Source organism: Prionailurus bengalensis, chromosome C2, assembly GCF_016509475.1.
Source record: "Prionailurus bengalensis isolate Pbe53 chromosome C2, Fcat_Pben_1.1_paternal_pri, whole genome shotgun sequence".
Lineage (NCBI taxonomy): Eukaryota > Metazoa > Chordata > Mammalia > Carnivora > Felidae > Prionailurus > Prionailurus bengalensis.
The window spans coordinates 83,519,618-83,540,278 of NC_057350.1; the positions used below are offsets into that span (position 1 = coordinate 83,519,618).

The 20,661-nt window shown below is 51.8% G+C and overlaps 1 protein-coding gene and 3 non-coding genes across 20 annotated transcripts; all 4 read right to left on the minus strand.

The window, feature by feature from the left end:
- Positions 1-25: 25 nt before the first annotated feature.
- Positions 26-19,742, minus strand: EIF4G1 (eukaryotic translation initiation factor 4 gamma 1). Of its 17 annotated transcripts, none has more exons than XM_043594710.1 (34): positions 19,574-19,704; positions 18,697-18,753; positions 18,379-18,472; positions 17,994-18,080; positions 17,469-17,489; positions 16,716-16,892; positions 16,393-16,492; positions 15,178-15,290; positions 14,265-14,357; positions 13,994-14,060; positions 12,884-13,714; positions 12,513-12,601; positions 12,231-12,417; positions 12,003-12,136; positions 11,720-11,878; positions 11,366-11,551; positions 10,735-10,932; positions 10,365-10,511; positions 9,903-10,139; positions 9,634-9,738; positions 9,352-9,511; positions 9,048-9,148; positions 8,344-8,446; positions 8,011-8,113; positions 7,548-7,780; positions 7,299-7,417; positions 6,996-7,168; positions 6,569-6,694; positions 6,329-6,410; positions 4,013-4,111; positions 3,764-3,898; positions 3,572-3,653; positions 3,290-3,430; positions 26-652 (listed from the first exon to the last, which is right to left on the minus strand). In XM_043594710.1, exons 3-34 carry the CDS (start codon positions 18,436-18,438, stop codon positions 468-470), a joined length of 4,833 nt encoding a protein of 1,610 aa, XP_043450645.1. In that variant the 5' UTR covers positions 18,439-18,472; positions 18,697-18,753; positions 19,574-19,704; the 3' UTR covers positions 26-467. The 17 variants fall into 17 exon arrangements, with proteins under 17 accessions (XP_043450645.1, XP_043450642.1, XP_043450651.1 ...); XM_043594707.1 differs by having other exon boundaries at positions 11,366-11,554; XM_043594716.1 differs by lacking the exon at positions 17,469-17,489 and having other exon boundaries at positions 19,574-19,742.
- LOC122492526 lies at positions 9,227-9,302 on the minus strand. The gene has a single exon (XR_006299698.1). It is a non-coding gene; the product is annotated as a small nucleolar RNA SNORD66 (small nucleolar RNA).
- LOC122492529 lies at positions 9,806-9,869 on the minus strand. Its single transcript, XR_006299701.1, has one exon. It is a non-coding gene; the product is annotated as a small nucleolar RNA SNORD66 (small nucleolar RNA).
- Positions 12,747-12,821, minus strand: LOC122492528. The gene has a single exon (XR_006299700.1). It is a non-coding gene; the product is annotated as a small nucleolar RNA SNORD66 (small nucleolar RNA).
- Positions 19,743-20,661: the final 919 nt, after the last annotated feature.

The following is a 20,661-nucleotide window of genomic DNA, read 5'->3' on the forward strand; positions in this document are numbered from 1 at the left end:
GCCATAAAGCAGGGAGGCAGTGAGCTTAATTGAATTCATATTTAATAATTACAGGCACCGTGCCCCCCCCTTCCCCCTGCCCAGGCAGCAGCAGGGGTGGTGCAGGGGCTGGGGCATATGCCCCCAGCAGCGAGGACGGCAGTCCCATGAGTGATTTTCAGAAAATAAAAAAGGACCCCAGGGGCAGGCGGTGGTGCCCCCCCCCAAGACACACCAAATTTCAAGACTTTATATATAATATATCTCTGTGCCCCAGGGGGAGGAGAGGGACACCTGGCAGCATCCTGGAGGGGGGCCCCAGGCAGCCCCACGCCATCCTGCCTCTTCAGCCATTTTATTAGCTCAGACACATCGCACTACAGGCACCCACTGCCACCGCCGCTGCTGCCGCCCCCCCCTGCAGTCCGGGCGGCTGGCCGGGTCATCCGAGTGTCCATGGGGCTCCAAGTCCCCGGCCCCACCCGCCCTCAGTTGTGGTCAGACTCCTCCTCCTCCGCTTCACGAAGCCACTTGAAGAAGGCTGTGACAGATTTAAGGGCTACGCCCTTGCCCTGTTGCTCAGCGGGGTCCTTGCTACTCTCCCAGCTGTAGAAGGCATCCTCTTTCACCACGTCCTCGTCATACAGCGCATCAAAGAACATCCGAAGCAGGTCTGCAAGCAGGCAGGACAGCAGTTAAGGAGTGCTGCCCACAACCACCCAACCCACTCCCAAGCTCCACTGTTAAAAATCAAGGCCCTGACCCATCATCCTGACATTTGTGTGTCTGACCATTGATTAGAGTGACTAGGTAGGTCTCTAACAAGGTGTTAATCTTACTTTACGATCTAAGACTGCTGCACGCACAGGAACAAATCACAGCAGAACCTTACAAACCTGCCTTACCTTGGCAGCTTCTCCATTCATGATATATTTAATGAGGAAAACTATATACAGAACTGGTACTCCTAAATTTGGGAATCACAAAAGTCCCAGATATATCACTCACCAAAGTCAAGGGTTTATAACCTGGAACATTCACTGGCCACCATTACAGATTCTGACAAACTGGATCCCCATTTCCCCTTATTTTCCATACATCTGAACATACACATCCTCTCTAGCCTTGACATTTTTACGTGTGCCACATCCTTTGCCAGGATCATCTTTCTCTTGTCACCTTCCTGATGAATTCTTTTAGGTTCAACTCCAGCACCCCTTCCTCTGACCCTCTTTCTCCCCAACCTGGCTTCTAGTGAAGCCCTCCCGAGCGCTTGTCCTATCAGGCCTGAACACAACCTGTCCCATTCCCCATACTGTACTGCCAATCTTTCCAAAAGCAAATGGAGGCCAAGTAGTGAAACATTTCTTCTGAATAAAGAAATAAAGCATAGGTTCTAGAGTCCAGGCCTGGGTGAAACGCTGACAGCCATCTATGAGAAGCTGCAAACCAGGATGTTCCTCAGGGCGCACACACCCTCAAATCCACAACCACCATCCGTGGACAGCCCCCCAGCCCCATCCTATGGCAGCAGAGCATTCGTCCCAAACTTGTGCTCCAAATCCGGTGCATCCCACCCTGGGGACCCTACACAATCAATTATCCACTCTGCCCTGTATCTTCAAACCCAAGTTTCTCCCATCTAAACACAAAAGGCCTCCATCACAACCACAATCTCTTACAGTCAAACAAAAGATTTTTGTCTTTGGACGAGACATTAAACACTTTGTCTACACTTGCTGTTTTCCTTTTTCCTATCTCACTCAAGTATTCCTCAGTCCTTTCCAATCCAGAGTGTCCCCTGCTCTACTAAATATTGTTTATGCCAGAGCGGCCTCCATGTTTTTATACTCCAAAGGCCCTAAACCGTCAGCTCTGCTCCTATGGAACTCTCAAGCAGCATCTAGCATTACTGACCACTTCCCCCTCTTAAAATTACTTTGTCCTTTGTTCACAGGGCCCTGTCCTCCGCTGGTCCCTCCCTGTGGGTCCTCTACTTCCTCAAGGCTCTACCCCATATTCTCATTGCTCTCCCTTGGTCAATCCCATATCCTCTGAGGACTTGCACATGTGTTGCCCTGTGTCAGCTTCTCACAGATCAGCCACCAACCCTGACCTCTTCCTCTCCAAATGAATTCCCATACTCAACTGTCTACCTGACATCTCTGATCACCCCCACCCAGGGACCACAAACCCAATAATGACCAAAATCAACTTGACCCAGTGTTCCCAACCCCCAGAGTGAACGGTATACCACACTATCACCTCACTCAAAGCATCCTGAGAGTCATACATTAACTTAACCTGTCTCATCACCTCTTCCCCCTTAGGCCAGTGTTATGTCTTAACTGTAGTTACACCCCTCCCAGCTTCACTGCCACCAGCAACACAACCCACTCCTAATTTGCTGCTCTTGCCATGTTCACACTTAACCCATTCCAAACCATTCTTCCTACCAAAGGCCCAGATGAGCTAAAAACTAAAATCTCACAAAGCCTTTTCCTGTCCTTAGGCTGAAGGCCAAAACTTGTCCCACGGCTTAGACAGCCCTGCATGACCTAGCCCACATCCATCTCTCCAGCCCCATCTTGCCTCACATAGGACTGGCTGCTGTGCTCGCCCACACTGGCCTTTCTTGAACAGTTCTGTTACTTTGTATCAAGTACTTTCTGCCTCAGGGTCTTCCTTTACACACACAGTTCCTTCAAATCTCCCTCTCCAACCGGTCATTTAGCTACCATTTGTCACTTCCCACTCATTATCCTTTAGACTAGGTGTCCCCAGAGAGCACCCCACAGGACCCATCTTCCAACACTCATCACCACTGTGTTACTCTATGCCAACACAGAACTGTACTGGACTTTATCACTGCCAATGTCCCAGTGCTCTGGCACATACCTATCTGCTGAATGCATAATCTCAGGCATATTAACCTCAGCCTCAGTCTCCCAGTAAGAAAAAGGGGATAACAGCATCGGCCTTAAACAGTAGTTGTGAAGATTAAATAAGGCAAAAAAAGAAAATCATCTCAACCCCATGCCAGGATGCCAGAGCACTCAGTATTTAGAAACTGTTATCACTTTTCACCTCCATGCTCCTGGCACAGAACAGTAGTCAAGTAATCTTCACGATGAGTCTAACTTCTTCCATTTGTAGGCAAAGAAATAAGCAGTGCAGGGGGAAGGAATCAATCACCAGGGCATTTTGCTCTCCTATGACCAGCCCCCTTTCTTGGGTTGAGACCCTTTGCAATTACTGCCTCCTGTTCTCTGGCAGCTCCTCCACCCCACCCCTGCAGCCCGGCTCTTACTGGCGGGCTGTTCTAAGGTCACTACAAGGGCCTGGAGGGCGTAGAGCGCTTGCAACTCCTTCTGTTCATCACATAAGTATTTCTGTAGCAGTTTCGCTCGAGCTTTCAGCACCGCGACATCCACTCGGAGGGGCGTCTCAACTACAGGAAGACAGACGGGGTTAAGCAGAACAATGCACCCTCAGCCTGGTCCAGTCCACAACTAGGAGGCAAAGACCAAAACCTTCCTCCCTCCATCTGCTGGGCCCACCCTTGCCCCTCCATCTCCCTGGCTCCTCTTACAGATAATTGCAGAATAGCAGACAGCTGTCATGAGGGCCCGAACTAGTGTGTTGGATGCTACCTGCTGCTCACTCAGGTTGGCCTGTGCAGAAGAGAAACAAATGGCCTATATGTTCTGAATTCTGTCCCTACCCGCACACCAAAAACTGCCTCTCCTGTATGCCTCTCTCCCAATATCCAGGAGACACATACCTCTATCCAGTCAAACACCCGTTGGTTACTGCTGCCCTCCTTCAGCAGCTTCTCCAACTGTTTGCTCAGCTCCTCAGAGGAGAGCATCCTCTGGCCGGGGGCTTCAGACTCCTCGCCCAAGGTATACTCCACCTTCTACAAATGAAAAGACCCAAATAGGAGGTAAGTATACCATGTGAGTCACTGAGGGAAGAGGGAGACGAATGGCCAGTCCCAAATGCTAGAATTAACCTAACTCCAGCCGCAAACCTGTTCAGCGACAAACGCACTGACGTCCTGGCCTTCAGGTAGAAATTCTTTCCAGCTGAGTCCAGCTTCTCGCCACAGCATCCCCACCTTTTTGGGACCCTAGAAAATGTAAGACCAATTCAGTAACCCTCTCTCCCTCTAAGACATAGTTCCACAAATGTCATCTAGCAAATATTTACTGAAAGCCCAATAGGTGCCTAAGGGTTCAAATTGTTACAGAGATACCAACAGGCACAGTCTCTCCATGCCTACAGACTGGTACTACCACCCAAAGACACAAGAACTCATCTACCACAGTGCTAGGAAACTGAGGCGGGGGGTAGGGTGCGGTGGGGAGAATAGCCTAACAGCCTCTATGAAAGACATCAATTAGCTTTCACAAGACCGCCTTTACTGAAAAAGGTAAACAACCAAATCCAAATACCTCATCCCAGACTTCTACATTCCTCGATGTCTCTTTTTCTAAAATTGCTTAGTTTTCCATTATTCCAACTTACCAAACGCTCATGGGAGAGGACAACTTCTAACAAATATGCCTTTTTAGTTATTAAGTCCAGAAAATTTTAGATACAGATCTATCCCTCCCACAGCCCCCAAGGCAAATCAGAAATCCTCACATAAACAATAGTCTGAACCCATTTTCTGTTAGGGAACAAGGCATTCTGAAGACATTACTCTTAAAATAACCGACACTCAAAATGATGACATTAATCCTAAATAAGACGATTATACTTCACGAATTTTAAAGATACTCATTTCATTCCAACACCACTAAAATTGAACTGCCTCACAGTTGATATATTACATTTAAACAAATGACCATAAGTTTTTTTCTTTATTAACAGTGCATGAGTAACACATCCTATAACCTAATACACCAGATTTAATGAACGCGGTAGTTCAAAGTACTTTTCTCTCTTTTTAAACACAAACTACCCTGCTACACATTTCTACCCAAAAGGATTAATAGGACGCTGAAATAGCAAGTCCTTTCCACTAAAGTCTCATTTGTCCAGGTCCCAGGGGAGCTAGACTTTTTTTTTTTTTTTTTCAACGTTTATTTATTTTTGGGACAGAGAGAGACAGAGCATGAACGGGGGAGGGGCAGAGAGAGAGGGAGACACAGAATCGGAAACAGGCTCCAGGCTCTGAGCCATCAGCCCAGAGCCTGACGCGGGGCTCGAACTCACGGACCGTGAGATCGTGACCTGGCTGAAGTCGGACGCTTAACCGACTGCGCCACCCAGGCACCCCTAGTGTTTATTTATTTTTGAGAGAAAGAGAGTGCGAGCAGGAGGCGGGGCAGAGAGAGGAGACACAGAACCCAAAGCAGGCTCCAGGCTCTGAGCCATCAGCACAGAGTCTGAGCAGGGCTCAAACTCACAAACCGTGAGGTCATGACCTGAGCCGAAGTTGAAGTCGAAAGCTTAACGGACTGAGCCACCCAGGCGCCCTGGGAAGCTAAACTCTTAAAAGTGCCCTTCCCAGCTCTCACTACCAGAGTACCCTGCCCAACTTGCCTTTCCCATCTCTCCACTATGACATTTTATAGTCACCACTTAACTTTCACAAAGCAATCCCAGCGCCCTTCTGGAAAGGCTTTCTGTCATGAACATTACCAACCTCACAGTACTCAAGACACTCCATTTTGACTCTTTTATTTCACGCTTTACTTAACGCTGTTTTTATTAAGTTGTCATTTCTTACTTTTCTCTTCCAGCTGGTTTCCTATGTTTTATTCACGGTGGTATCTCCAGTGCCTAGTATGTGATTAGTAAATGTTTTTAAAGAATGCTAGCTTAACCGGGGCGCCTGGGTGGCTCAGCTGGTTGGGCAACTGACCTCAGCTCAAGCCATGATCTCATGGTTCAGTTCGTGAGTTCGAGCCCCACGTTAGGCTCTGTGCTGACAGCTCAGAGCCTGGAGCCTGCTTCGGATTCTGTGTCTCCGTCTCACTCTGCCCCGCCCCTGCTCACACTCTGTCTCTCTCTCAAAGATAAACAAACATTAAAAGAAAAAAAAAATTAAAAAAAAAAAAAAGAATGCTAGCTGAACAAATCAATCAATCAATCAATCAATCAATCAAGGGCTTCGGATCTTAGATTCCCATTCTCCTCCAGCCTTGGCGAGAACTCAACAGGAACTGGTCAGTGCCAGTCTCAACATTTCCTCTCCCAGGTACCAACACACAACTACCATCACCATTAACCCCATCCCACCAAAGGACCATGAGGTTTCAGGGTCACAGCAAGGAGCCAAAACCGGATGGTGGGAAGGGAAGTCCTGACACATCACCCCCAAAAGGCTCTCACTCACCATGCTTTTACATAGAAGCCCCAGGATCTCCAGCAACAGAGAAGCAGCTTTGCCCATGGGTCTCAGAGGTTTTGTAATCTCCCTACAAGAAAATTACAGGGAGTGTTGATAGCCTCCAAAGCCCTCTCAACACACTACCCCATCCCTCCCTAAACCCAGGCATCAAACTTGCCATACGTCCCTCCTCTCCCCTCCCCGACTCTGCCTTTACCTCTCTTGAATCCCACTCAAGGGGCTTACCTGAACAGTTCCCCCATAGGTACTCCACCCTCCTGCAGAATGGGCGTTATGAGTTCTGCTAGGTAGAGCCACACATGGGGGATGTCAATTTCCATGTCTTCAGCCAATTCTAGGATTTCATACAAACTGCAGATGAAATGAATTCAAAGTCAGGGCCTTCTAGGAAAGACCAGCCAGACCTCCCACCCTCCATCTGGGGCATCACGGCATTGTTAAAGGATCAACTGTGGAGCCCCTGGGGAGCACTTCCTAGGCACGGGGCAATTATCTCAAGCTAAAGCCACACTCCGGTCCTTACATGGTACACCCCTATCCCTGCCAAAAGATCTGTTAACCAGGACAGTTGAGGAACTCCAAGGTTCCATGGGTCCTATAAAGGAGGGAAGTCTGTGGGTATGGAAAAATAGGAGGCCCTAAGAAGGCATACCCTTGGTAGTACTGAGCAGTGGAGAGGTGCCCGGCAAAGAGCAGCTGGTGCAGCAGCCGCCCCATATGCTCACGAGCGATAGTGCTGCGCTCCAGTGTTGACTCGATGCCATGCCGCACAAAGATGAAGAGCAGGGAGGGTGAGGCCAGCTCCTGTACGCACTGCACTGCCTCCTGCAGGTGTGCGGGGCAGGAGGGAGAGGGCAGTCACCGTCTGTCTGGTCCAGACCCCATATTCCATGCCTGTCCACACACGTCCTTCCCTGCCCACTCTGCTGTCACTCAGACCCCTCCCAACACCTACCTTCATGTCATTGAGATGGAGATATTCTTCGATAATGGCTTTGGATTTCTTTTCCAGCTCTTCCTCAGAGAGTGCAGCCTTTGGGGGGCTCACCGGGGGCAGGGTGGCTTCTCGCTTCACTGAAAGAGAAAAAACAGATTGAGGACTTCAGTTCTAATTTTCCTAGAAAGAAGGGCCCAGAGCTCTGAAGATGGTCTGGGGACTGCCTAGTCCCAAACATACCCTTCCCTTCCTCTTCCAGCCCCTTACCAGCATCACGCCCACGGTCCCGATCCTCCGTGAGGCTAGCTGCCTTGCGCAGTCCCTCAGGCTGGGAGGGCCGCTCTCTACTCCGTTCTTCCACTTCCTTGCTGAAGCTCCGCTTGGTGGCAGGTGTCCGAGAGCGATCGAGCCGGTCTCCACGCTCACTTCCCCGTTCACTCCGCTCTAGGCGGTCTCCCCGGTCCCCGGCTTTCTCACCTCTTTCCCGGCTCAAGCTACTCCTGGAGAAAAAAGCAGGCACGTCACCTCTCACCTATATGCCTAGCTGCTCTCTTGTATTAACTATCCAACATGCTGAGCAACTGCAGGGCCTAGTTCCTGGCGTCAGGAATGTGCCCCATCTAGCCAGAGGTTCTGAGCATTACAGGTGTGAGGATTCCTATAGCAACCACCAAAGTCCAATCACAGCACTCTCACAGCATAAAGAAGAAAAACATCCAGGAAACCTCACCTCTGTACCACACGTCTGCTATCTGTATTTTCTGTAGGTACTGCTTGTTGAAGGGCTGAGAAGCGGTTCAAGGTACTAGTAGCTGGACGAGCAGCTTCTGATGCTGGGGAGGCAAAAAGCCCGGATCAGAATCTCTTGCTACTGTCTTTCATTCTATCTCCTACTGTTTAGGACACTTGGTCCTAGTCCCGACAAGAACACAGTTTATTCCCCAGCCCCAAACATACGCCTCCCATTACTACCTAACCACTTTGTACCAAAAGCCTCCCTTATAGACAAGGCTCTGCCCTCAAGAGAGAATAGCCACCCAGCTCCTTACAACGGCCTCCATACCTGCATCAGAGGGCTTGGCTCCTGAGCCTCCACTGCTGCCCTTGCCCCAGCTCAATCGCCCACCAGGTGCAAAGAGCTGGTTGTTAGAATCAATGGAGCCGGGCTGAGGAAGGAAAAGGGAGTGGAGTCATGAGTCTAATCTGGCCAAAGCCCGCAGCCACAAGGTAGCAAACTGCCTAGACCAGGGGAAACTTTTCCTGTAAAAGGCCAAACAGTAAATATTTTAGGCTTTGTAGGCCATATAGTTTCTATTTCAACTACTCCACTCGGCCACTGTAGCACAAAAGCAGTCATGCACAATACTTCAGGGAAATGAGAATAGTTATATCCCAATAAAACCACGGATACTGAAATTTACATTTTGAATAATTTCATATTACATAATACCTGCTTTATTTTTTTCAACCGTTAAAAAAACACGGAGGCCATTTCTTAGCTGTGAAATGTAGAGAAGCAAGGAATGGGCCAGATTTGCTGGGAGTTTGCTGATACTGGCCCAGACGGATGTGAATACAACCCCGGCTAGAGCTGGCAGCCCTGTCACTAGCAATCTAACTAGATAGTCTAAGAGGGAAAATTCAGCCGTCGCCTTCCCAACCTCAGAAAATGAGGGGACTGAGATCCAAACCTATGCTCAATGTCTGTTTGATCCCTCTTCACCCTCCCATGACCACCACCCCTCCCTCCAATACACACACCCCTACCTTCGTGATCTTGGTGAGCCGTGAGGTGTCGATAGGGCGGCTGCCCTTGCTGATGGGGACTGTGTTCCAGCCACCATCATCCACAAGTGGGAGGCCTCGGCCTGGGACAAAGAAGAGGGCATATTGCAATAATGAGTAACTCCTAGCAGCCATATCACCTGGGGCCAGCCCAGCCTCCCTTCCTCAGATCCTCAGTTCCATCACATGGTCTCAGTGGCCCAGACACGTGGCACTAACAAGAAGTCATCAACGGAAAGCTTAACCCTTTACTCTGCCCCCTCCTTAATCTGAGCCTCAAACTCACTAATAGGTGGGCCTGGAGGGCCACCCCGACGCTTGTCGCTGCCCTTGGCCATTAGCTGCTGCACTTTTACATGTTCCCAGTGCTCCTCCATCTCAGCCTCCTTGTGGATCTGGTCAATGGTCTTGGGACCCTGGTCCCCACGACGTGGCACCCAATTGCTCTGTGGGTAGAGAAGGCCAGTCACAAAGTAATTACATCAGATGGCCAGACAAAGCCGTGTTGGGAACTGGGGACTGTGGGGTACAGGAAGCAGACCAGCAGTGGGAAGGAGCGGACACACACCCGTCGCAGATCCAGCACGTCTTGCAGCATAAAGCGGATTCGGGATGAAGTCTTCTTTTCCTTAATGATTTTTTCCATCTGGTTGAAATACTGATCCATCCGGGGCTAGGAAGAAGCAAAGGCATCAGGTCAGGAACTTGTAATACCTCACCTCCAACTGTAGGCCTGGCCCCTCCTCAGACCTTCAGCTCCATCATTGTGGCTCAGTGGCCCACACATGACAGCCCAACAAGGGGTCTGTCGTCCCTTCCACATCCCAGGACCCCTACCTTGGCTTTTTCAAAGTCCAGATCTTTGCCAATGGTAGTGAGCAGACGACAAAGGCATTCAAGAGACTCTTCATCATGGTTCTTAAGTAGTTTAACCACACAGTCATGCATTATTGCCTCCGTTAACATCTTCAGCTTAAACAACTCCCCAATAAACTTGATATTCCCTAAAGAGCGCCGCCGGGCTATGTCTCGAGCCTCTTCCAACTCTTCCTTCAGGCGTCCTCGTTCTTCTGCCTGCCAGTTATAGGATAGAAATCCATCAAAAAGGTACCCAGCCACTGGGCTAAAACGTCTCTCCTCCACTGCATTTGGATTCCTAAACGTAGCAGCAACTACTCATGCCTTAAGGCAGAGAAACCTCCAAAACACCATGAACCCCCACCCCTCCCTTATCCCCACCCCCAATTCCATAGCAGAGTAGCAACCGGATGGACAGTGGGTTGGTGGGTTTTCTCTCACCGTAGCAGCTTCATCCATTTCTTTTTGCTTCTTCTCAAAAACCTCATCATCATCTTTGTCTTTCTCAAACTCCTTCTGACATCGATTCAACAACAGTTTTCGGAAGTTCACAGTCACTGTTGGCTTTTCTGTAGTGGGCACTTTCAGCTGTATGTCAAAGAGAATGTCACATTTACACTGGTCCCAAGTGGGAAGGCCCTCCAAGAGTCTTTAACTACCTAACCCAGGAAGACCTCTGGTCCCCAATCTGCCTCCTTCTGGCTGCCATCAACGGCACAGGCTGGAAGAGAACCAAGAAGCTGGACTCAAGGAGTCTCAGGAAGAGAAGTAGGGAACTAGACCACAAGGTTTAGTAACAGTGGAAACTAACCGCCATGAGGCAGCGGCACATGTTGGCATAGGCCACAGAGAAGTTGGGCTCTGAAATGGCCTTCTCGAAGATGAGGTCAATGACCCCTTTGAGGCGTTCCTCAGTGTCGATGGCCAGCTGTGTCACCTGCTTCATCAGCTGCTGGAACATCTGGGGTGTCAGCTTATTCAGTATGGAGCGCACCCTGCGGAACAGGTCCTGGCAGAGGGGACAGAGAAGACACAGGATCCAGTGAGGTTCTCAGAAGAACAGAGGTCGCTGGGAGGAACAGTAGAGGGTGGTAGGGACTCAGGTAGACACTAGTGATAAGAATGACAGAAACAGGAGCAGCTGGGTGGCTCAGTCGGTTAGGCATCTGACTCTTGATTTCAGCTCAGGTCTGATCTCACAGTTCATGAGACAGAGCTCCACGTCGAGCTCTCCACTTTCCGTGAGGAGCCTGGTTGGGATTCTCTCGGTCTCCCTTTCTCTCTGCCCCTCCCCATATGCACATGCACTCTCCCTCTCTCTCTCAAGACAGATAAACATTTAAACAAACAAACAAAAGAACAGAAACAGAGAAGGCAAAGTTGACTCAGAGGGCAGACCTTGAAAAGAAAAACTGGAGACCAAAAACAGCACTTGTCAGTACCTGGGTTTTGCTGCCATCAGCATCCTCTTCCCCTCGATCCTTATCAGCAGCTGTCCGCTTGCTGCTGGGTTTCCAGGCTTTCTCTGCTTTGTTCAACTTTATATCTTCAGTCATTAACACCGTGGCAATGATCTTGCGTGGTTCCTTTCGGGGGCCCTGCTGAGAGCGTCGGGGTCCCAGACCAGCCTGCTAAGCAAGGGGCAAGAACAAGTGAAGACACAGAGCCAATCAGCACAACCTGTGACACTGCCACCACGCATCTCCAGGGCAGTTTTCTCCCCATCTCTCAACAAGACAAGGGAGCCATCCCCCAAACCCCCTTGACCATCTATCCCTCTAGCCAGTCCCACTCACCGGCCCTCGGGGCAGCTCCCCACCTGGCCCACCCCTTGGGGGCCCACGGTTGCTAAGGGCTGGTCGGCCAAGGTTGGCAAAGGAAGGAGTGAAGTCTGGGCCGCAATTTATGCCTTGAAGTCTAGCGGGGTCCAGTGGCCGTAGTGGTGTTTTATTGGCCTGTGAAGAGGATGCAGAAGGCATGAGAAACAGTTATGGCTCTTGACTACTCTCTCAGGACCTCAGGCACCTCCCCCAGCAAGCCCGCCAGCCCAAACTGACCCTCCCCCTCAAGCCTACCAACCTTATCCAACACCACATCGCTGATATGGGGCAATCCCTCTGGCTTCTGCATACTGGCAAAGATGAACTGAAAGCCAAGCAGGAACTCACGGTCATAACGCTTTTTCTCCTCAAGGTTTAGAGGCTTCCACTGATCTACGAGGAAGACAAGATGAACCAATCATATACACTGGTCTCCTGGGGGCCTGGCAAGAATATACAACCCTTCTCAACTTTTCCCTCAGCATACCTGACTTATACTCATACTTCTGCTCCCCTGGCTGGATGTTCTCAGCATTGTGAATTTTGTCTTCCTTTGAGTCCCAGGTCTCATCTGCTTCCTCAGGCCGGGGGGGCACACTGCTGCCCTCAGGCTCCAGACCAGGGCTGGTGCCTACAGGAGGCTGATTTTCCACCTCTGGTACTCCTGGGCTCACCTGTAACCACAGGACACCCCATTTTGGTTACAGTATGATCACTGTTCCATACCCACACTCTGCCCTCTCCCCTCCATTACTTTCTGCTCCCTTACCTCCTTGAAGGCATCTAGAAGGTCTCCTACAGCCTCCTTCTTATTGAGCTCCTTAATTTTCCGTCTCCTCTTTGGCACAGACACTGCCACTATTTATTTAGGCGGGAAAAAAGTGGGAATAACTTATATGGGGAACAAAAGTGGGAATAACTGGGGAAATAAAAAGCAGCTACTGTATAGTACTTCCTCTTTCCAACATACCCACTGTAGACTTAAAATTCCTTAATCTCGGAATTTTAGCTCTTAGGGTCCATGACAAGGCTTCTATGACCCAGACACAGTGGCACAAATGAGAGGTCATCAATAAAGAGAAAAAAAAAAAACCCACACCTTTCAGTCCGCCCCACTTCTACCATCCCATCACACCTTACCTTGGGTGGCTGCTGCTGCCTCCAAATTCTGAGGCAGGTGGGCTGCAACAGGGGTGCTCTCTTGGGGAAGAAGTTCCTCTCCTCCTTTCTCACCCTCAGCATCTCCTGTTTCTCCTTCTTCTTCATCTTCTTCCTCTTCCTCCATTTCCTCCTCCTGGGCGGGGGAAGCAGCTGGAGGAGCCATAGCTGGAGTGGCAGAGAGGACGGCGGGGGGAGCCACTGATGCTGTAACCTCCTTGGCCTGCTCCTGTGGCTCACTGACTGGGCTTAAGTCCACAGCTGGTGGCGAGGGGGCTCCGTTGAGCAGTTCCTCAGGTTGGGCAGTTGGAGCAATGGGCACGGGGGATTCAGAAGGACAAGCTGGCGGAGGGAGAGGAGCAATCTCCGGGCTCGACTCAACCTCTGGTTCCAGATCCTCAGATGAGACCATGCCGTTAGGTTCAGGCAGAATTTCCACTTTGTGAGATGTAAGGGGGGTGGGAACCTGGAGAGGACTGGAAGAGAACTCAGATTCTGGAATTGGTTTGCTAAGTGTCACTTCTACTTCCAGTATGGGTTCGGCGAGGGGAGTGGGTTCTGGAGAGAGGCAATATGGCTCCCTAGTTTCACGGGGCATGGGGGTGGATTCTTCTACAGACATCTGGATCATCCCCGTTGTCACAGTGTCCCCAGGAATGGAGAGGACTGCAAGATTAGGCTCAGACCCCGGTTCCAAGATTGGGGGTGGTGATGGGGTCGGACAAGGTGACGAAGGCTGGGATTCTGAAGGGCTGTGCTCTGGGCCAGGCAGCCCCGGCCGGCTCCCAATGACTGCTCCCTGGGACCGGTCATCTGCACCACAAAAAAGACAAGTAATTAAAAGCAGGTCTTCAGTGCTGTTGTTCCTCCTCCTCCCAGCTAAGACATTCCCGGCCTAAATCACCCCCGCAATCTTCTCCTATCTAAGCCTTTTCCCTTCTCACCTAAAATCTGATCCACCCGCAAAATCCCACTACCTAAACCCTAAGTCATTCTTCCCTGGCACCCAGGTCAAGTCACTCCACCTCCTCAGCATTTGAAACTGTCACACTCCTTTTCACCATAAAAGCTCTGCCCCACCTGCTTACCTACCTGGCCGGACAACAACAGCAACCTGGGGTGTCTCCCCATTAGCTTGAGGCTCCAGACCGCCTCCCGTCTGCAAGACACAAAGAGTTACCAAGTTTGCCCTGAAGAGGCCCACAACCCTTCTCTACTAGAGCCATTTCTACTTTAAGTCTGCCTAAAAATCCAGGAAAACAGGAAAACAAATCCCTTAGTTGGAAAAAAAGATCAAAGGACTTGAGAGTCCAGGTCAGAACAGTCATCGTAGCCAGGGCCTCACTCAAAGAGCAGACAGTACCTGGGGAGGGGTGGGTGTGGAGGCGGTACGGGCCCCAGACATGATCTCCTCTGTGATATCCTTCCCTCCTTGGTTTGGATCTCGAATTCGGATCTGGGGAAAGAAAGCTCCGGGATGAGTGGGAAGCAAGGGGAGCCCACCTTTCCACCCTGTCCCACTCCTAAGACTCCACACCAACCCCCCACTCCCCACTGGGAAGCGGGTGGGTGAGTGCCAGAAACCCCATGAGTTCTACTATCAACCCATCCAGCTCATCTTGTATTCCCTGCCCTGGCCCCCACCCCTAAGAGACCCTTGACCTCACAGAGCAATCTCGTACATCACAATGCCCCTCCCTCCCTCATCCCTGCCCCACCAGCAGTCCCCAAGTCAATTGGCTGCACACCCTAGAGCCCAGGACCCCCATCTAGCACCCATCCGGCTCACTTGTGGCTAGTCTGCCTGATCTCTGGGGGCAGGGCCCAGATCCAGTGGGTGGAGCCAGGGTGACTCAGCGGCTTCCCCAGCCCTGGCACCCTATTCTGGGCACCACGCCCAGGGCTTGAGGATTGAGCAGAGGCGGAGGCCTCAAGAGCTTCCAGGACTGGGAGGTGGGGGGTGGGGCCACAGAAAACAAACCATTTCCAAGACAAGCCACCAGAAACCCAAAACCGAACGTAGATCTTATAGACCCCAGAACCTTGGTCTCTCAGGAACTCCTGCACTAGCCACTTCAGTTCTTCCCATGAGCTGCTTCTACACTGAAGTCTTAGTACCTTATACTTTACAGAGAACCTGAGCATTTCAGATCCCCATTCTCTAACCGCTCCCGGCTGAAGATCTCCTTCCTCAACTTTCTGCTCCCTGACCCACAATATGTCTGACCTTGATTCTCCCTTTCCCAGATGTCCCAGAGCCCCTTGCTGCTACTCACGGTCTTCCGCTCCCTCTTGGGAGCAATCTGGGGTGGCTGGTTCATCAAAACTGGGGCGGGGGCCACACCAGTGGGAAACTGCTGCACACCCTGGGCTGGGTAGTAGGCGCCAGCTTGGGAGGGGGGATGGGCGAAGGGGGATGGAAGGGACACAGAAAGGAAGAATGGTGGCAGTGTCAGGGCCCAACCATGTACAAATGCCTGCTTGAACACCTCCCATCCCCAGAACCTCTCATCACCCACGGCCGGCCCCTCGCCCTGCCCCACCCACCTCCCCAAGGGAGTTAGGTGTCTATCAAAGCTGGGGAACCAGTCTGAACTGCGTTTACAAGAATTCCTGACACTGACACACACACCTTATAGGCGCATACTCCTTCCCCTCCACACCAGCTACCACTACCAGGAACTTCTGTTTCTCTTCTACCCTATAAGATATAATGTATGCCTCCGACCCCCAGCAACACACACACACATGTATTCTGAGGGAGCAGCAACTACTTAACCTGAAACAGAATCAGGTCCTTTGGCTGGGAATGAGAAAAACAGATTTGCCAACCCTGTCCCACTCAACCTGAGTCCAGTTCCAATCTCCAGCCCTTTACTAAGGGGCAAGGAAACAAAGAGTAACATTATGAACCAGGCCCAGGAAGTGGAAAAATTAATTCCTTAAAGCAATGGTCTCCAAAATGGGATGCATTCTTTAATCTCATCCATAATACCCACTTGTTTGTTTTTGACAAACAACATGTTATTTGTTTAAATGATGCATATGTATAAACAAACAAAACACACATATTAGAGGTACACACTCAAAATATTTCCTGAGATGATCAGAAAATTTTGGAAACGACTGCGATAAAAAAGACTAATCCTTTCCTAGAATATAAGTGAAAAACAGCTACAAAATCCTCTCAAATCCACATTACATGGGCTCCCACCAACCACAGAACAAGTGTCACAGGAAATGTTTACTAACAGGCCCTCAAACTTGTGCATGACCCTATATTCTTTGACCTGAGAAGGACTCCTAACTCTCAGCAATAGGATAAAACACTACCTGCCCCTCACCCAACAAGTTACATATTAAGCACCAATCCCTACTTAACCCTATCATTTTTAGACCAAGGAATGAGCCTAGGAAGGGTCTAGGAATTTATAGGTGAGTTTAGATGCTCCGTGGGACTCACTCTCAACCTGACTCCTTCCCCTGCTTACCATAAGTTCCAAACTCTGTAGGGCTTGCACCCGGATAGAAGCTTGGGGCTCCTGGCTGTACAGGATACTGCTGTGTCGGGACAACATATGTGGAACGCCCCTGGTGGGGAAGGGGGAGGAGGGGAGAGCAGTTGAGGGAGCTATGAGTACCATATCAAACTACAAAGAGAACGTAGGGCAAGACAGGACAGGTCAACTATGGGCAATGACCAAAACGAAGTCCCACCTCTGGAAAAGAGATGGGACTGGAGGGTCAGGGTAGGGGAGGTGGGGGTTCGGGTTTAAGGTTCCATGGCTTCCAGTCCCCAAGCCTCCAACCTCACCTGTCCAGGGATGTAGTAGGCCCCTTGGGAGGCTGAGTAGGAAATCTGGGAAGGGATCATCATTACTTGGGATCCAGCAGGGTAGACATGAGCAGCTGGGCCAGGGCGGGCGGGGGCTGCACTCTGCACTCGGGAGGCTGCACTGCTCGGGGGCTGGGCCCGGCTAGGGTAGAAGTGCTGTCAAGAGCGAGGAAGGCAGTTGGCATTGGGAAAGGAAGGAAGTGGACAGCAAAATGGCCACTCCACAATGTCTCTACTCTGGAGAGAAATACTGGGGGCTTTGGAGCACAGGGACCAATCCTAACTCACTTGACCAACTAATGATTAAGTGGCCTCTTGTACTCACACATACTCTCCACATTCAGGTATACACTTTGCACTCCATGAAGATACTCCCTCACTGCCGTGCATACTCACGTCACTTCCACCAGGCTACCCTCTGCAGAGGCTTCCTAACACCCAGATGCATCATGCCTAAGTGAAGCCCTTTTGGGCAACATACTCCCCAGCATGCATTGCTCCACCCTAAGGTACTGAGAAACTAACCACTAACATGCAACAGTCTCCCAGTTCCCAGATATGCACTCTGCAAGACTTAGCCTCTAACATGCATCGGTCAGTCTCAGACTGAGGACCTTAACAGCAAACATGTCCCCACCCTGAAGACCCCCAGTCCCTGTATCTAGTCCTCGACTAGGGCGGAGGATAATGGTGAGACTATGAGAGGGTCCAGGATTAGCAAAGGGGTATTACCTGCAGAGACCTGAATCCTCCCTGAGAGCACATGGGGACAGGAAAGAAGAGAATTATCTCCAAGGTGATGAGGGGGAAAAATGAAGGAAGTAGGACAAGAATGCTGCCACTTAGTGAGAAAGAATTTAGGGAACAGAGAAAGGCAAGAACCAGCTGGAGTGTTTACTTTGCCATAGTCCAAAGAGAAAGAAGGGAAGGGAAATGGAGCAACCACAACCTCCCAGTAAAAGAAGGAAATAGGAAAGAAAACAGGAGTTGGCAGCGGGGCCCAAAGCACTGCTCCCAATTCTCAAGGCACCAGGACCCCTACTAATGCCACCCCACAGACTACATACTCCCCAAGGGGCCAGCCACTGTAAGTAATCAACAGCACAAAGTGCAGAGACACATGAAAGAACACAGAGCAACTATCAGGAAATTGGGGCAGATACAGGGTCTCCACAGTTTCCATGCGAGGCCCAAACTGGCCTAAGGTTTCCATGGCTCCCACCCAGGCACCCTACTCCCCTCCCCACAGCCCCTCACCTGGCGGGGCTGAGAAGGCGTGTTCATTTGTGTCGCTTGTGGCGTACTGAACACCACCGGTGCTGTCTGCCCCGGGGGAAACGCTGGCTGAAGGGGGGAGACCAGAGTTCAGCAAGAGGGGAAACCCGGGTGGGGCAGAAACCCAAGCTGGTAAAGTAAGGGGAGCAGACCTGTGGCAAGAGCTTTAGCAGTCCACATGCCCCCTCTTCCCCATGACAGCCCCTGGGAACAGCCCAGGGGCCCTGTCTCAATTTGGCAGCAGGAAGCTGCACTTTGCCCTGACACAGATGGGGGTGGGAAAATCCAGAGGTTGGAACCTGTTCCTGACCAGCTGCCTGGTCTCCCCCACCCCCACCCCAGTCTCTGCTAATTCCTCCCTAATTACCTGTGGGAGTCCAGGGGATGGGGCAGGTGGGGGGCCTGTGGGCTGTGGAGCTTTGTTCATTTCATTTGGTGCCACATCAGGGTCCCCCCAGCACCTGTTGGGAAAGAGTGGAGCTCGGAAAGGAGAAGGGACCCAAGCTTAAGGCAAATGGAGTGGGGGGAGGGGGTGAAGCAAGGGCCGGGTTCCACACCGAGTCCCGGAGGCGCGAAGGGGTTGAAAGAGCAGAAAAGATCCAGCTTATGTCCCCACCAACACGTTGTCAAACCAGCATCACCTCCAACCACCCCCCTGATCTGCTGAAACAGCCCCCTCACTCACCCCCTCGGTTAAGAATAAGTCCACGGTGCGGCCTACAGGTTCTGGGCATCCGAGGGCCTGGGGTTGGGAGGTGAGGGGTATCAACCTGGCTCCGCGGGGCCCAAGACCAACCAGACCGGAAATTCCAGGTCTCGCTGGCACCAGGCTCCCGGATCACAAACGGAGCTAGCAGCTTCGGCCGTGGTGTCCCCACCCCCCACCTGGGGACACCGGGTTCGGGGCCAGGCCCAGGGGCACACAAGGCAAGCTTGCTGCGGGTGGCCGCAGGGGCACCCGCGCGGGGCCAGACGCGAGGCCTGCCGCCGCCCAGGAGTGGAGACCAGGAAGGGCGGGAGTCGGGCCGTAAAAGGCCAGGCGGGCGGCGGCCGAAGAGGAGCCGGTTTCTAGTAAGTGAGGGTCGGCCCGGAGGGCGGGCGGGGCCGGGGGCTCCTCCCTGCCCGCCGCTGCCGCCTCCCTCCCCTGCGCCCTCCCTGCGCAGCGCCGGCCAGTGCCAAAGAACAACGTGTCACTTCCCGGCGGCCGGGCCGCAAAGGGGGGAGGGGGCGGCGGGCCGGGAGCCGCGGTGCCTGCGCCCGCGGGGCCCCCTCGGGTCAGACCGAGGTGGCACTTCGCGGCCGGCGAACCCGGCGCCCTCCCAGCCAGCGGGGACCGCATATTCCGGCCCTGCGCTCCCCCACCCCCACCCAGCAGCCAGGCCGGGCCAGGCCGGGCACACGTGGGCCAGGGATCGGGCCCTGGCGGGCCGGGGCCCGGGCTTGGGCCGCGGGGCCAGGGCGCCGGGGCGGCGGCGCAGGGTGGCCGGTCCCGGCCCGGATGGCGGCGGATGCGGGGGGAGGGGGTGGGGGGGCCGGGTCGGGCCCGGACATGGCGGCTTTACCTTCAGTCTCCTTCAGTCCGCGCGGCCGAGCCCCACGCAGCCGCACAGACGTAGTCCACAACCATTTCCGGCTCCCCGCACAGATCCCGCTCGGCGGCCACCGCTTCTCCGCAGGCGCAGCCGGCGCCCCCACGTGACCGGCGCAGAGGGAGGAGCTACGCCCGGCGCCGCGGAGCACAGAAGATTTGCCCCGCCTGGTCATGTGACAGTCACTGCCCGCCCCCGTGTCCCCTCCCGAACTTTGGAACTTCCAGACTGACCCCCATCTGCGTCTCCGTTCCGCGGTTCTTTAGTTCATTCATACTTAGAGCATTTATTGAGTGCATACTAAGTACGAGGCGAAGTGCTGGCCAGGGGCTGAGAGTAGCGAAATTCATTAAAGACTCAGCCCTGCCTAAATAAATCATGAAACAAATAGGAAAATAAAAATTATGCAACCTTTGAAGATAAGGTGATTGAAATACTTATTAAACTGAATGTTAGGCCAGAAATATTGAAACATTCTAAGAAATTAGTATGAGTAGATTTGCCTCCCAAAGATCAGCCACTCCCAGGGAGGGACAAAAGTCAATCATGGAAAGTTCAGAATAATGACGAAAGAAGTAATCCCAAAACCCCTTCCCTGCAGCCAAAAGACTTGGCACCAGGAGGAACCGTCCTAGAGCCAAATACACGTACTCAGATGGCCTGGGTTTTAATCCAAACTCTGCTGCTTCCTGGCCATGTACCTACTACCCACCTACTTAATAACTGTTGTAAAAATGGGAAGATTTGAAACCAGGCAGTCTGACTCAAATCTAAACTTTTAACCACCCTGCTTTCTTTACCAATAACAACATCCACTCACTCTATTGGATTGTGAAGATTAAAGGACTTAATTCATGTGAAAGGGCTTCAGTGCCTATGTACCTAGCAAAGACACACTTGCTCTCACTCACCCATGTGTGATCTGTGGGTGTAGGTGTATGTGTACACATGTAATCTCAGAAGGTAAGAAAAAATTTTCTCTGTACCAAGGATAGAGTGGTGGTTCAATATATATGGCCTATCTGATCTCAATCTTCACAATTTCCTATAAAACAGATTGT

Bases quoted from the DNA above. Each gene is read 5' to 3' on its own strand.
- EIF4G1 (XM_043594707.1), bottom strand. From the start codon at position 18,438: ATGAACAAAGCTCCACAGCCCACAGGCCCCCCACCTGCCCCATCCCCT. The intron at 16,893-17,468 runs GTAATACCCCTT...CGCTCTTGACAG, and splicing joins GAGGATTCAGGTCTCTGCAG to CACTTCTACCCTAGCCGGGC. The intron at 6,695-6,995 runs GTATGCCTTCTT...TTTCATCTGCAG, and splicing joins ACTGCTCAGTACTACCAAGG to TTTGTATGAAATCCTAGAAT.